This window comes from Gavialis gangeticus, unplaced genomic scaffold (genome assembly GCF_001723915.1).
Source record: "Gavialis gangeticus isolate Ggan-Ray unplaced genomic scaffold, GavGan_comp1, whole genome shotgun sequence".
Classification (NCBI taxonomy): Eukaryota; Metazoa; Chordata; order Crocodylia; family Gavialidae; genus Gavialis; species Gavialis gangeticus.
In genome coordinates, this window is record NW_017728995.1 from 65,831,243 (window position 1) to 65,848,080 (window position 16,838).

The 16,838-nt window shown below is 44.8% G+C and overlaps 1 protein-coding gene across 1 annotated transcript in view; it reads left to right on the forward strand.

Annotated features, from left to right (window-relative positions):
* STAG1 (stromal antigen 1) overlaps nt 1-16,838 on the forward strand; it is a 295,978-nt gene that overhangs the window by 212,618 nt on the left and 66,522 nt on the right. Inside the window, exons 15-18 of the mRNA XM_019503764.1 lie at nt 8,629-8,732; nt 14,468-14,560; nt 16,054-16,143; nt 16,340-16,543. Coding sequence (XP_019359309.1) covers nt 8,629-8,732; nt 14,468-14,560; nt 16,054-16,143; nt 16,340-16,543 — 491 coding nt within the window. The remainder of the gene's footprint in view (nt 1-8,628; nt 8,733-14,467; nt 14,561-16,053; nt 16,144-16,339; nt 16,544-16,838) is intronic.

Consider the following 16,838-nt stretch of genomic DNA (forward strand, 5'->3'; position numbering starts at 1 on the left):
CCGGGGGGGGGGGTTGGGGTCTCATTGCAGAGCCCTCCCATGCAGTGGGGGGCAGTGGGGATCGCCTCCTGCCTGGCAGCACCTGCTGAACCGGGGCTTTCCCCCCCACCCCCCACGTGCTAGGAGCTGGGGTGGCCATTGCTGGACTGGGAAAAGGGCAGGGAGTGGGCCTGGCCTGGCTGATTTGGAGATTCGGCCTAATCAAATCAGGACAGTGATTTGAATCATCGAATCGAATCGCTGTCCCCCAAATCGGCCGAATCCAAAGTGAATACTAGCCGCTTTGTACAGGCCTACTGCCTGGTACCTAGAGGTATGTAGAAAAAACATTTTAAAGCTGTCTGTGTCTGAATCACTGAATCTCTCCAAATTGATTCAGAGGGTTCTGATTTGATTTGGGGAGATTAAAGGGTCTTCTGATTCGATTTGGATTCGGAGATTAAGCCACCGAATCAGGCTAAATCAAATCGGGGACTGAAGCTTTGCAGAGTCCTAATGGCTAATTACCTTTCTCTCTTGTTATAAAAAGGGATCCACAAAGTCTGGTGTTACGATATGCAAGACTGCAAAACAACTCAATCAATCAATGATCTGTTGAAGTTGGGTGAATGGTACAGTGTATCTGGACTTCAGCAAGACTTTTGACAAAGTCCCTCATGACCTTCTCATTAACAAATTGGAGAGGGTCCATGAATAGGCTACAAGAATGATAAAGAGCTTGGAAGGCAAGTCATTCAAGGGGAGATTAAATGAAATAGGAATGCTTGGTATGTAGAAAAGAGTTAAAATAGGACGTGATAGCAGTCTTTAAATGTCTGACAGGCTGCCATAAAGAAGAGGTAGAACACTTTTTCTTTCTTGCTGAAGAGTAGGACATGAACCAGTGGGTTTGGAGTTGTAGCAAAGGAGGTTTAGATTGGATATCAGGAAAACCTGGCAGTGGAATAGATTGACTAGGGAAGCTATGGATGTTCATCACTGGATGTGTTCAAGAAGAGGTTGGATAAGCATTGGTCAGGGATGATCTAGGAGTAGCTATGTCTGTGCCCTAGTGTGAGTATTTCCCATGCATCTGGGGTTGGTGGTTGCCACTTGGGGCCAGAAAGGATTTTTCCTCCTCCTGTTGTTGTGTGTTGCGGGTGGGGTGTAACTTTCCTCAGAAGCATTGGGATGGAGCCAAGGCTGCAGATTTTGACTGGGGCATGCCGGAGCTCCTCCTGGAATTAAAACCTGGAAGTTCCTGGCTAGACGGTCTTGCTCCTCAAGGTCAGACCAGTTGCCACATTTGGAGTTGCAAATGAATGAGTTCCAGCCCTACTTTCCTATGATTCTGCGGTTCTACTTTGACAGTAAAGACATTTGCTAGTGTTGAGTTAAATGCAAAAATTCGCATCCATTCATCGGTTTTTGCAAGCTCTGAAAGTGCTTATTTCTGTTTGCTTTCTTGTATCCATGTGAAGCAGGCTTTTTCCAAGGATGATTGCCTTCTGAAGAAGCACCAGCACTACACAAGAGTTGACAATGAGCTATTTTTAGTCTGACAGATTTCACGCTGTGCCTAGAACTGATATGCTCCTCCAGATTGGCACTGACATCCCATTAATTATTAATGTTAGTACAAGAAAGACTGAAGTTACTGCACATAATTGAAATTGAAAGACATTTGAGGCCTGCTGTGTCAGGAGTTTATTTGTGGTGGTGGTTTATCAGGGTCTGAGGCTCATGGAGACAGCCATGGATCTGTAATAGGGGGCAAAGGCCCCTATCACTTTCAGAAGGAAAGGGCAGCTGAGCAAGGGCCAGCTGCCACCAAGGAAGTGACTGAAGAAATAGAAAGGCAGGAGCCCCAAAGCTATAGGTGGCTGCTCCGGAGCAAAGCAGTCATAGGGAGAATGTAGAGCTGGAAGACAGCAGCAGGTGAGTGCAACCTGCTCATTGAGCTGCGGCTGGGGTGGGGCTCAGGGAATATAAACCCCGGTTCCTGAGCCAGAGCAGTCAGTCTGGCCCTCACCTCTGCAGAGAGAGGGGTGCCTGACAGCACAAGCTGCTAGAATACAAGCTGCATACCCAAGAAGGTCCTTAGGAAGCAGGGAGGGGTGGGGGGGCCAGCTACTTGGGGTAAGGTTTGGCAGCTGTATAGGGTCCCAAAATGGGGTTTAAGACTTTGAGTTTGAAACAGGTCAGTTGGTGTTTAGTTTCCTTTTGACTGGACCCTTGGGTTGTGGCTACAAGGAATGGATTGGAGGCCAGAGTGCCTGGGAGACACTATGCTTTGAGTCCATGTTTACATCAAGTGCCCCTTCAAACAGATGGCATGCTTAAAGATTTGCAACTGAAAGAAGTGTATTGTGCCTATCAACACTAGCTTCTGCTCTCAACACCAAACCTGGCCACCATTTCAGCATTGGTGCCAAAAGACGTAGTATAGGCCAGGGGTTGGCAACATTTGCTACCACAAGCCATGGTTCACAACTCAGCCCTCTCCTCAGACTGCACGCTTGCACCTCCCCAGTGATCAGAGGCTGCAAAGAGAATAGAGGAAAAAAAGATAGGCACTAGGACCCACAGGATGTTGCCTCTGCTGCGGCAAAAAGAATAAACTGAATGTTGCAGGCAATGGAAACCTGAGGATGCCTCCTCTGCTGCTGTGGCTAGAGCATGTTGCTTTTTCCCTTACATGCTATAGGCTGATTCTAGTTGCTTCAAGGCATTTGACATCTGGATCTGGCCTGCAGGTTGTATGGTTGCTGACCTCTGGTGTAGGCCACAGCACCAGCTTGAGTGCCAGCCACATTGTCAATGGAGCCAGCACCTGCATTCCCAACACAAGTGCCCAAGTACAGAGAGACATCTCTCCATAAAAAGAAGAGGTATATCACTCCTCCAAGCTCAGGGTGCCTAAATCTTTGGAAGAGGGAGTGTCACCAAGTTATCCAGCCTTACCAAAGGCCCTATTATTGACTGATGCACTGATTATGAGACAAGGAACTTGGTGACAATATGGTGGATTTCCTGAGTAATGCAGTCAGTAACTAACCATAGGCTTTTGCACATGCTTGCAGAAAAGGCTGATATTCTGTCTTTGGGAATCCCAGTGTATGCTAGACTATTCCCTATATTTGTTACATTAATTTCCACACCTTTCCCACCATTCCTGGCCTTCTTCAAGGAGTTTTCTCCCAAGCACCTACTGAAAAAAAACAAGTGAACTGATGGGGGAGAGTACAATATGCTTTCATTTACAGCAAGGGCAGCTCTGGCAGGAGCTGATGCCTTTTCTGATCTCGGATATTACTCAAGAATTTGGTTTGATTTCTTTTGCATAGCCATTTCAGTGTGCAGGGTCTTTGCAAGGAGAGAGAGCAGACTGTGAAATACTATAAAGCTATCTGTCATTGAGGGGTGGTTTGGTATTTTATCCTGTCTGGAATTTAGTTTTAGTATATACAGAGGGCCATTGTCAGAGGCTTATAACTTGGCCAGATTTGCGTTGATTTTCCAAGGAACAATAAAAGGTGCATTTTTGTCCTTGCATGTATTCCTTTGACAAGTTATTGTCCAAACTCTGGAGGTGCTAACTAGCATTCTTAAAGTAGCTGTGGAAATTTTGTGGCAATAGCAAAACTACCTGAAATGCTGAAACCATTTTTAATAAAACTTTTAAATAATCTTATGCCTAAGGCAGAGATCAAGCATGGGCAATTTTACTGTAAATTGTACTGTGACAGAGCTACCAGCAACAGGAAATGGGGGCTTATAATAGTATTAAATAACCTCTAAGGGTAGATAGTGCTAACATCTCTACTTACACTATAATTTTTTTAACTCCCTGTAATATATTTCCCCTCTTTTTTGGTATTCTCTTTACTGCTAGGTGCTTTCCATGCATAGAGGATCAGAGGATGTGCCTCATGAAAAGAGGAAAGAAAAACGTTTTTCTGGTCAATTTCTTTTCTCAAAAAATAGCAGAAAGTCCTCCAAACCAGATCTTCTGTGTCTGATTTAACAGCAAGGCTATGATAGTAGAGATGTATTTTCCTCCCATAAGTTTAAGATGTATTGGAATATTATAGTCCAGGTTGTTCTGCTAAAAATATGCATGTAGTAGTCCGGGGTAATACCCCTTATGTTTGTAGGACCAGATCCTCATCTGCTCTTACTCTTTTTCCATTGCATCCATAGCCACCATTCATCCTCCCTGCCACCAAAATAAAATGGGGTGCCATTTTGCCAGGTCCACAGGCAGCCAGACTATCTGTTCCTCCCCTTGTAGGCACCCAGCTAGTAGGATCAGGCAGACGAGAAGAAAGAACAGAAGAAATTTGGGGATGAGTAGAAAACTGTGTGCAGGATATCATAACAAAGAATTTGGGTCTACAGTTTGCTCACCCTTTCAGCATCCACTTGTTGCCACTGTGACAGGATACTGGGCAATGTGGACCTATAATCTGATCCAGTAAATGTCAGTTTTTGTTTTCCATGTAGAAGGTCTCTGTTTTTCAGGATGAGTAAGATGCATTTTCAGTGCAGATTAATTTTCATCTCAGACAGGACTGTGGCAAAGTAGGTATCCCTGCTACCCACAGCTACCCCCACCTGCCTCTGGGCATGCCGCCCACCTGTCTTGCCTGCCACACTTTGTTGGAATAATAATATGCTGTTAAATAAGGCGGGAGGCTGCCCGTTACTACATCCTGGGGTGTCTGCGGCTCTGTACCTTCCCTACACTGTGGCCCAAGCCTCACAGATGGCATCCAGATGTTACAGTGTCCCTAGTCTACAGCCGGAGCAGGCTTAAGCCACGCCGCCAGGCCTCAGTCACACGCACAGTCATAACGCCCGCCTCTCATTCACTCCACCCTCTCTCACAGGGTCTCTTTCTCGGGTCAGCAACTTATGCTGCCTTGCTCCCTCTTGGAGCGGGCACCCTTTGGCCATAGGCTTAGCTAGTCTGGTCCTTGGGTGGCCGACGTACTGTCTGTTGGGCCTCTCCCACGACTCTCACCAGGGTAGTGGCCAGCCAATTACCCAACCAGATCTAAGTACGCTTGGGCCCCTTTCAGGTAACACTCTGGGTTTGTATATGTACTAGGCCCTCAGCCCTCTACTCGGGGCTCCACACTACCCCCTCTACTTGTGGTCTCAGAGCTTCCCTCGGGTGGGCTCAGGTGGCCATGGCCGTGCCTGGCCCCCTCTACCTCCCTTGTCACTTGACCCACCCAAAGGTAGGAACTGAGGTTAAGGTGCCCCAACCTGCCTTTCACTGGGTTGGTAACTGGCTTGGCATTTCCTGGGGGCTCCTGCGCCACTGGGAGCCCCACCAGGCCACCCACTCCCAGCAGGGTGCAGTTTTAGGTCATGCCCAGGACCAGGAGCCTCCTGACCACCCTACAACTCCTCCCTTACCTCCAGATGATACCAGCGGCCTTGCAGCCAGGCAGTGTTGTTGCCTGGCCTCCAGCAGCAAAATGCCCTGTTTATATGGACAGCCCTGAATCCAAAATGGCTGCCCTCATCGGGCATCTGCCAGCTGCTCTCTCAGGGCCTTAAAGCAGACCATGCATTATTTAGCTCTGAGATTTGCTCTCCCATATCACTGCACAGAGAATAGTGCCTGAAGGGTCTGTAGCTTCCTTCAACCCCATTTGGAAACCAGCATAAAAATCTTTAAAGGCTTAAGGTTCATGGGACTTATGATCAAAACTAGCAAAACTCTTCGCTGATGCCAGCTATATCCATTTTGTTCCACTGGATCAGAACTCAACTGGATTTTGACACAGCTCCCTCAGTGCTGCCTGAATAGAAATGCTGCTGTTGCTGCCAGGCAGTTGCTGTTAAAGTTTGAGCGGAGCAGAAATTAAAGGGAGTGCAACTGCCCCCCTCCCCACCAAGATGTGTCTCCCCCACAAGACCTCCAAAAAGATCTCAATTTACCACAATTTACTGAGATTGTCTTCTGTCATTTTCTTTACTTATAGTCTTTAGAAGGCCAAGGCAGCTCTTCTGAAGTACCTGGAGATGGCTCCTTATGCAAATAAGATAGTGTCACTTCGTCCTCTTTTATATGCAAAGTTGTGATAACATTTTGGGCAGGGTGAAGTTGTTTTTAGCGGAATTTAATAGTTCTTCACTAGGTTCACTATTGGCTTTCCTTCCTTGAGGAGCTTTGTAGTGAAAGAATCAGTAGCAAAATATGGCATCTTATACTATCTTTTGAATTTCCTGAGATGCTTTCAAGCTAGTGTTTGCCAGTCTGTGTGTAAGTACAGCACTTTGAAAAGTAGCTTTCTCAGCAAGTTCCAGTTTGAACTGAAAAATGCTTTGATGGTTTCCCCAAAGCCAAATACTGCAAATTCAGATAGCCAGTCATTGCATGCTCACTTCTTTTGATCTTAGAGGTATGGCTGTCAGGCAGTCTGGCTTTGGAACTGATGCCCATAACCAGCTGTCAGATTTGGGTGCTCCAAATACCATTTGAAAACTTACCTCTACCATTATGCCTGTAGAAACCTTTGAAAATGGTTAAACAGTTTGACAACTGGTATGCTCTGACTGCTATCTGTCATGCGTATATAGTCATCAATGTTTTAATTTCTAGTTTGGAGACGGTATCAATTCCAACTCCCAAGAGCGTGTCCTGGGTCCAGTATTGCTTAATGTCTTTGTTAATGATTTAGACAATGGGGTCAAGGGAACACTTAGCAAATCTGCAGATGACACCAAGTTGGGTGGAGTTGCAGGTAATTTGGAGAATAGAACTAGGATCCAGAAGGAACCGGATAGACTGGAGAAATGGTCTGCAATCAATCAGATGAGATTCAGCAAGAACAAGTACAAAGTCCTGCACTTAGGATGGATTAATCATATGTACAATTACACACTGGGGAATGAGTGCTTAGGCAGAAGTACTGCAGAGAAGGACCTGGGGGCTACAGTAGACAGGTGGTTCTCAACCTTTTGAGACCCAAGGCACCTTGGATTAGGCTTGAGACACCCCTTGGAAAAACTTCCAGCTCTTACTTTTCACTCATTTTTTAATAAAGAAAAATAATAGAGCTATTTTTCTGTTGTAAAGAGCTCAGAAAGATCACAACAGGTCAGAATATTTGTAACACTACAGATACTTATTTGAACCCTCTGGGTTTATCTTGTTAATCATGTTTCCACACCTAACAGTGCTAACATTGTGGGGCAGTCCATGGCATGCTTGAAAGGATCTCAAGGCACCCCAAGGTACTACAGCACCCTGGTTGAGAATCACTGAAGTAGACCGTAAGCTGAATGTGAACCAGTAGAGTGCTCTTGTTGCATACTTAGGGGCTAGTAGCAGCAGATACTTAGGTGGCCTAGGATTTGGACCTAGACATATACTTCCAGTTGAAGTGGAGAAGGCAGTATATTTTGAGTACTTGCTTATACCCCAAAAGACAAGTTTTAGTCTGTTCTGACCTCAGTTTTATCAGTCTAAGCTTTCTTGCCAAGTTTGGCTTTGACTCAGATACTACAGCAAATGAAAACTAACCTCAGTGATTTCATTACAGCTGTGACTTATTAGTTATGACATAACACAGGCTTGGACCAGCCACGAAGCCCGGGGTGAAGGGGGGGCATATGCTGATGGCGCAGCATGAAGAGGTGGGGGAGTTGCATGCTGGCAGTGCAACCCACCCAGGGAATGGAGGGCTGTGTGTTGATAGCACCATCCACGTGGTGGGGAGGCAGGAGGGCCATGTGCTGTCAGCACTACCCATTCAGCCTGTACAGTAGGGGATGGAGGTCTGTGTACCTGTGGCCCAGCCCATATGGTGGGAAAGAATCTGGGATGAGAGGAGACACCCCTGCAGTGTTTATACTGTATGGTATGTGGCCCCTGGCTGCACCAAAGTTGGACAGCCCTGATTCAGCAGATACTTGCATAACAAGATTCAAAGGACGAAAGTTTACGCCAGTGAAGTTTCAACTGGGAATAAGGGCCTGAATCCTGTTTTGCCTCTAAGGCACCTGTAACTTACCTGGTGGTTTGTCACAAACTTAGGCACCACTTTAAGGAGAGGTGATCCTGTTCCATCTGTAAGGCTATCTTTCAGTCTTCTCATTCTCTCTGCAAGTAGTCTAGGATTTCTTAGCATGATAGCTGTTTTGGACCAACTATGTAGTTGAGATAAATTTAGACAAACTTAGACATTCTTTCTCAGAAGCCAGTCCAGTTCCACACTATGGAGACCCATGTCTCCCTCCCCCATTCTGTGTATGGACAGAGTTATGGACAGTCTAACACTCTTCCATTAACTCATGATTCACGCTGCTCCAACTTATTAAAAAGAAAGACACTCTGTTGGGATTCGGTGTCATTGGGGAAGGCACCTGTCTGACAAGAGCAGGATGACCCAGCTATTTTTTCCTGAATGGGCTAGTGGTTAGGGCAGACTATAAATCAAAAACAGCAATTTTGAAAATAAGTCATTTTGAAATTGGATCTTTGGTTCCTGAATAATATAAATATTTTTTAAACTGATACCTATTGGCTAGCTTCCCACATGCTACTGTCACATTCATATAATCACCTTCATTATGTTAACTTTAATGGACTTCATCAAATTAACTTCACTATTTATTTTTTCCTCACAGCAATGTCTGACCGGCAGGAGAGTGCCCTCATTGAGCTCATGGTGTGTACAATTCGACAAGCTGCTGAAGCACATCCTCCAGTGGGCAGGGGCACTGGCAAGAGAGTGAGTATGATTAAAATAGTTCAAATTGTGGCATTGGTATGAAATCTTGTGTGTGTGTGTGTGTGTGTGTGTGTGTGTGTAATCTGGGGGCATCATAGCGCCACTGTTAACATGGCAGAGCCTCTTTGTTGGATTTTTGTAACCACCTAGTTCTCTTTCAGTTCAAATAATTTTGGAGGAAAGTAATAGAAATTATAAATCTGAACATGTTTGAATTTTTTTAATTTGTTTTGTTTTCCTGATCTAAATAGTGTAAAATGGCTGCCTCAGAAAATCACTTTATTCTGATTTTTGGACATGGGGCCAGCTCCTGCTCCTCCTGTTAGGCATCTAAGTGTGATCGTATTCTACTCTGCTTACGTCTCTAAAAAAAACGTTAATGCAAAAGCTATGGAGTGCCTCTTCACTGCCTTTTTGCTACTTAGTCTTACAGCTAAGATGGTACTGCTTAACAAGCATAGATACGTTAATGATTTTCTAGGGACTCTGGTGGAACAGGCACTTGGGTGCCTAAGTGACGAAGTCAGTAGGTTCTAGTCTGCAAAAGCTTATGCCTCTCAGAACCAGTTAGGATCTAAGGTGTCCTGCCTTCTGTCTTAATAATCGGTGGAAGAGGATCTGGCCCTGTGGTATCTCACCTTCTCAGATTTTTGGTGAGAAGTGGCAGAAGATGAAAGTATTAAAATATTCCTAGAAGAAAGTGTCATTCCCTGATTTTAAAAGTATGCAGACAAATAAAATCATTAACAGTGGTGTAACTGTGTTACTTAGGCCCCAGGCAGTCATTCAGTTAAAGGCATGGTGGCTTCTGATCCATAGTCCCAAGAGTCGCCACCTCCTGCCACGCTACATATGTATGGCAGCAGGCATGACTGTGGGACTGGGGATGAGATCCAAATCATACCCTATTGCCAGTGCAGACAGTGCCCAGGATCATAACCCTGGGCCCCCTCTGCACCAGCAATTAGCAAGCTGAGTGCCCGGTGCACCCAGCTTGGAGTGGCAGTCAGCTGATCAATGTTCCCAACATCTGGAGTTTGTACAGCCCTTCACTCCAGTGTGGCTCTGATTCTGGGAGGCCCAGTCAACTGATGGGCACTCCCAGCCTCCGGAGAACTTTGGAGCTCTTCAAGGCTGGCAGTGCCGATCAGCTGGCATGATGGGAAACGGCCACAAAATTGTTACATATATTTTGTGTAGTAACTTCTTGGCTAATTCCTTGTTTGATCACACTGTTAATTACACTCAAGTGTATCATCTGCCAAGGGCTTTAGTTATATCAAGTCAGTTAGCAGTAGTACAGCAAATGCAACAGAAATAGATCATTACTGTCTGCTGTGCCGGTGCTGATTAGACTGATATTCCTTGGCTTAATATAACAGGAATCTATATCACTATTAACAGTTTTTAAAAATAGATCTTGCAGCTTCATCTGATACTGCAATTAAATCCAAGCAAAGTAAGGGTTTCCTAAGTAGCAGATTTTAGTCCATTGTAATGGAGTGAGAGAGGAATTTCTCCCATTTCACATAAGTTTACCATTGAAAATTGCACTTTTTGAAATACAGGGTTTTTGCCTACCTTAGAAATCAGAACAGCTTGCTGTCTTAGAGAGCACATAGACGAAGCAAAATGACTTCCCTTATCCATAGACATCTAAATCATGCCTGGTAAACATCAACTCTGCCCACAGCTGCTCTTTTTCTGAGCAACAAACCTCTCACTGAGCCCCACAGCCTTTATCACGTCCTTTTGTCTGTTGGCCCCTCATACTCCCTGTCTTGACTGCCTAGGGTCAGATTCAGAAGGAGAGCTTGGTGGTTAGAGCACGATGCTGAGTGTTTCAGAGATGCAGGATCATGGCCACTGGGTGAGAGAGCCTGGAGCCTGGGTTTCCTAGTTGAGAGTCCTAACCACTTAGCTATTCAACTACAATTTGGGAGAGTTGTCTTCCTCCTCTGATGCCTGTCACCTTCTAGCTATGGATATTTGCAGAGTAAAATTTTAGGATTTCTGCTTACCCAGTGTGCCCAGCCAGCTCACAGCACAAGGAGCAGTACCAAAAACTGTGTGTCAATGCCAAAAGGAGCAGTGGGTACAATTTGGACAGAACCTATCAATGAATCTCGCTTTAAAAGTTAATTTAAGAAACTCAGATTGATGTTTCACATCACAGCTCCTTGGCAGTCACACATGGTGACATTCCCTGTGGGTTCCCCAACCCCCCAGCATTCAGGTATGAAATTGTTAATAATAAAAAAGAAATAACAAAAATGCTGAAACAAAAGAGAAGTTCAATAAGCTAAAGGGAAGGATGTGAGAATGTAGCAGTAATTTAAGGGTGAGATACATTACATCAATTTTGCAATGATCTCAAAAACAAGCATTTCAAAAACATATATTTTAGAGTAAAGATCTAACTTAAATCCAAAATAGGTTGCCATGCTATTACCATGTGATTATGAGTAAGTTCTCAAATACCTGATTTGTAAAGACAGATGAGATATTTTCATAGATATGTATATATTATTCTTCTGGAGACATTTAAAAGCTGGGATAAGGGTGTTTATATGCCATAACTGATCATTTCAGTGCTTTGACATATTTGCATAGAGAGCTCTGCTCATCTGTCATCTGAGTGCAGCTATGCTACAGCTTACCTGTGCTGTTGGAGTATCATGGCTTTCATTCAATCTACAAGTCCTTTTTCCAGGATAAAGAGTTTTCTTCTTAGAGCAGAAGCTCACTAGCCTTTACCTGCCCTGATGTAACCAGTTCTCCACCCTCTCCCCTCTGCCCTCTCCCCTTTCAGTTCAGCAGCTTTGCTGTGACACAGTAGTCTCTGGATACTGCCAGCCTAGGTGGGATGCCAGGTGCTCCAGTACACCATACCTGTACATCTGTTTTTGTCAAAGAAACTGTCAAATCAGTGCCTGTCATCTCAAATCCACCAGGGGAGAGGGCCCATTGCTGCCCTCAGGACACCCCTGAGTGCCACTAATTAATGGTCTGAGCAGGATACACAGATATCAGTGCATCCTTCAAATTCCTGCTTAAAAATAATGGCCAGTAATCTGGGTCCATTTCTTTCTCTTCCTAGGAATCCTGAGAGGAATGTCCAGGGCTAAGTACAGAAATTTATACTAGGCAAAAACAGAGGGCATTTGCAGCTGGGTATTTATTTCTTCTAATTATTCCAGCTTGCCAACAGTAGCAAATCTGACCGCTGCCACAACAGGAACGTTGGTTATCCTATTGGAGAAGAGCCACGTTTTCCTAGACATTGGCTTTTTTGGGTGCAAGCATGGCTCAGAACCACAATCTACGAACACCCAGTTTCCATACTGTTCACTTGGACCAGACTATTCTAGGGCATAGGACGAGCACCAGCATATGAGTGCCTGTGTTTGATCCGTGCATGGGAAAGCTCTTCTAATAAGCCAGGCTGTTTGCAGGAGAAACCAGTAACAGTTTTTTGTTGGTTTCCATTCTTGCCCTAGCCCAAGATGGATACTTTTTTGTATAGTGTCTGTTGGACCCCTGCCTGACTTCCGGCACCCAGATCATGCATCCAACTGGCTGCAGTTAGAAGGGACTTGTCTGATCTAGACTCTGGTTTCCATGACCTAAGGACTGTAGAACTTGGCTTGTCTGCGGATGTGACAGGAATGGTTGAGCAGAATTCCCAATTTGGCTTTTCTTGCACCCCACTTATAGGTACTTCAGCTCTGGGGTTGGGATGCAGTTGGGATACTTCTACTGCTATTTACCTTTCAATCATTTGGATAATATTGACAAGAGGTTCTGCCCAGGACCTGAATACTGCACCTTCCCCTAAGTGGAACAGACTGGGTGAACTGGTCATGGACAATTTGTTCTGTAATTTTTGCTCTTAATCAAGTTTTTTGCCCAAACTCAATCTTGTGGTTGCCATGCAGTGGCACAAGGTCAGCTGCCTGGATGACATACTTTCTCCTAGAAGCATTGCTATTAGGTGACCTAATTTATATCAAGGTGATCAAGAATGGCAGCCATCTCCTGTGCATAGTCCTGTGTATTTACATCACCCAAAATAAAAGACAACCAGTTTAATTCAGGGATGATTAGTCTTAGATTTGACTCTCATCAAAACAGGTACAGGATGGTCATTTACTCACAAGGTTTAAATGGCTATTAACTTCAAAGAGTTAACCAGGGTATTTCACAGGTATTGTACTTAATTTGGGACAATGGGCTTGTCCTTCTGTAAGGTCTGGGGTGTGCTGCGAGACAGAAGGCTCAAATCTGAATCAAACTGCTCATCTGTTTTTAGCCCCAGGTTCCAGAATGCCCTTGTGGCCTCTCTCATTAGATTTGGGCATAGCCATATGGCCAGCTGATTCCAAAATACAGTGGCAGCCACACTTGAAAAAGTGACTAGAGGGGCTTCAGAATTATCGTGCTTGATCCATCTGTGTGAGTAGCACGGGATGAAGGTCCAAGGTGATGGTTGCAGTAAGTTGTCATCTGATTAATTTGTTCCCTTAGTGCTGCCTTGCCAGTTGGTGCAGAAATTGCAATTGCTACCATGGAAATAAGCATCTCTTGGTTTTTCTTTACCCCCAAGGATGTTCTGGATCCCATCCTGACACTACATATGAAGGTGTATTCACTTTATCGATCATCCAGGCATAAATGTGTTCCAGATTCCTCCTGCTTATTCAAGAACCTCTTTTGTTTAAATCTGTTTTACAGTACCCTCTTAGACATTGTTTAGCCTCTCCTTCCTTTCATTTGGATTGGGGAGTCTGGGCAGCTAGTTGCATACATCTCTGACAGTTGCTGGGTGAGGTGGGTCTTGTCCTGTTATTCTCATAAGCCTTCCATGCTTACAATTTGTGAGCTGAAATAGAAACATGTTTCCAATAGCATACTCACCCTCTTGTGAAGCAGTTTCTTCAGCCTCTTTTTAAGTCAACTTCTAGCGTGCAGTCTAGAAGTTTTGCCCTAAAGAAACATAGTCCTTATCAAACTGGAATACCCTTGGTTATCCTTCTCTATTATGCTTTTCTTTGTCTTTGAAAGCGTTCTTCCTGGTCTCTGTCTTTTCTGCCAGGCCCGGAAGCATATTGCAGGCTTCCATGGATCATGGCTCCAAAGACTTTATTCATAGAATACAAAGACATTATTCAGCAACCAGCTGATTCATGGCCTCTGTAGTGGCAGCCCTGCAGCCTACCTACATAACATTTCCATGGTCAAAACGTACAGGGAAGTTACCTGGATTGAATGCTTACAGTCTGTCAGAGTTGCATTCCTTTTTTGAACCAAGGATATGATTCAGTTTCTGGAAGTTCGTATTAAGCACCTTTTTCTTTTAATTAAACTGTTAAACAAGCTTGTTACTGGTTAATCTTGGAGGGGCAAAACTTCATTCAGTTGAAAGTACTAACGAAACTTCCATAGACTTCATTTATACCAGGATTCAGCCCCAAAACATGCAGAGACAGTATCATAATGGAAGAAAAGTATTTTTCCTGTTTGGTAACTGATATTCATAGGATATATTGTCCCCACATTCGCACATATTTCATCTGCGGTGCTTTTCCTTTTCTGTTCCTTTCTTTAAAAATGCCTACAATGGTTTTCATTTTGAATTGACAACCACATAAGAGAACTTGACCTTTCAGTTTACCTATGGATTAAGGACATTAAGACATTTCAGTATTTTGTAACAGTCTTCTCTTCGTTTACAGGTGTTAACTGCAAAAGAAAGGAAAACTCAGATAGATGACAGAAATAAGTTGACTGAACATTTCATTATTGCACTTCCTATGTTACTCTCAAAGGTATGGTTAGCACTAGCATTTCTACAGATATTTATGACATTTTCTTGCTTACCACGCACCTAGAATAAGACATGCATCTTGATTTTTGGAAGGTGGGATGAGGGGAAAAAAGATCTTTCCTTGAAAATACTGATAATGATAAACATTTTTGCATTGAAAAGGAGGCAGCCACAGCAAGGGGGAACTACGCATCTGTAACTGTTGTGTTGACCCCCCCAACTGCAGGACACTGGTTTCCAGTTAGTCTTGAATGGGGCCAGAAAGTTCAGTATCAGCCAGATTGGGCCTTTTGCTGACTCAGCAAGTACCAGTGGCTTAATGTAAACTGCCAGGCCCCTGTTTGATTCAGGTGGACAGCTAGCAGCACCTGTCAAGACAGCCGAGGGCCCAGTTCTGTTGGAGCTGAAATGCCCAGCCCCTCTACTCAAGCCAGCTGGGTCCTCAGTTGATCGCCAGGCACCTTTGGCTTCTCACTTGGCTTAAAGAGGGGCTGGGCTGTTCAGTTTCTGCACGATCAGATGCTCTGCTCCCCTCATTTCCTTGCTTAAGACATTCACCCCAATTTCCGGTAGCTATTTTAGGGGTGGAGGGCTGTGTCATATGTGAGTAAATACAGTATATATCTGTGTATATATCTAGTGTGCATGTGTTTGTATGTGTATATATGTACAGGTGTGTGTGTATACTGGGGCAGATCCAAGGGGGTGCAGTAGCATGGATGTGTACTCCCTTTTCAGTTGACCACAGTATGAGAGTAGCAGCCAGGGACTTTTTTTTTAAATCCTCAGAGCAAGTAAGAATTCCTCCCTCCCTGCTCCTCTGTGCTCATCTTCCATATCCCACCTTTTTTGCCCACCACTACTGCTGTCTCTAGCTGTCCCGGGGACAGGGGTAAAGGTTCAGAGCCACTTCTGCCCACCCCAGCTGGACTCCCCATGGAGTTGGACTCAGCCTGGGTCAGCAGCAGCAGTGAGCAGATCACTCCTCCCTGCCCAGTCTCCTTGGTGTTCCCTGCCAATCCAGGAGCAGGGGCAAGGGAAGGGAAACTACCCACTCTTGCTACTGTTCCTAGCTCAGCCTGGTTCCATGTTCATCCTGGCTTCAGCAGGGTAGGAGCAGCTCTGAAGTTCCAAACCCCTTCCCCGAGACCAGCTGGGGACAGCAGCAGTGGTGGGCAGGGGTTAGTGGAGAGGAGAAGGTAGGAAGAAGAGATTTTTACCCGCTTGAGAGACTTGGAAAAAAAAGTCCCCTGCTGTTTCTTCTGTGGCTCAATCTGCCTGTCCTGGAGTTGGGGGCCAGAAAAGCAGAGGGTGCAACCATCCCTGCCATGCAGGTCACTGCTTCCACACTCCCCTTTACAAGACCATGGATCTGCCCATGTGTGGGTATGTGTATACATCCAGCTACATAAATAACTTCTTAGTTCTGTAACACAGTGATTTTTCTTCCTCTTTTTCTTTTGTTTTGTTTTCTTTTATTTCAATAATCTGTAGTATTCCGCTGATGCAGAGAAAGTAGCAAACCTTCTGCAAATCCCCCAGTATTTTGACCTGGAAATCTACAGTACAGGCAGAATGGAAAAGGTATGGTACACTGGTCTGCAGGAGCTCTGGTTGCTGTCAAGTGGCTAACGAGTAGTGATACACCACTGCTGTAGTATTGTGGCTCCATCTGAAATAGTATTTAGTAGTCTTATCCTGTTTTAGTTGATGCTTAACAAATGGCTTGAGTTTCATTGTTTAGGTATTGTGAAAACTGACTTTCCTTTCTGATCTACAGCATCTGGATGCCTTGTTGAAACAGATTAAGTTTGTTGTGGAGAAACATATAGAATCAGATGTTCTAGAAGCTTGCAGCAAAACCTATAGCATCCTGTGCAGTGAAGAATACACCATTCAGAACAGAGTTGACATAGCCCACAGCCAGCTGATCGATGAATTTGTGGATCGATTCAACCATTCTGTAGAGGATCTGTTACAGGAGGTTTGTTCTCTTACAGTGAACGTAATCTGATGATCTAAAGTGGGGGAGGAGTGGCACTCTATATCAAGGAGGACTACACGTCCTCGCTAATTAGTACGGAGTCAGGGGAGAAGCACTCTGAGGTGCTTTGGGTTAGGGTTCAAGGCAGAAGAGGGGAAAGGGACCTATTGGTGGGAGTCTACTATAGACCCCCTACCCAAGCAGAGGAGCTTGACCAGGAATTCTTGGGTCAGCTCACTGAGGTAGTAAAAGCTAGGGATGTGGTAGTCATGGGGGACCTGAATTTCCCAGACAT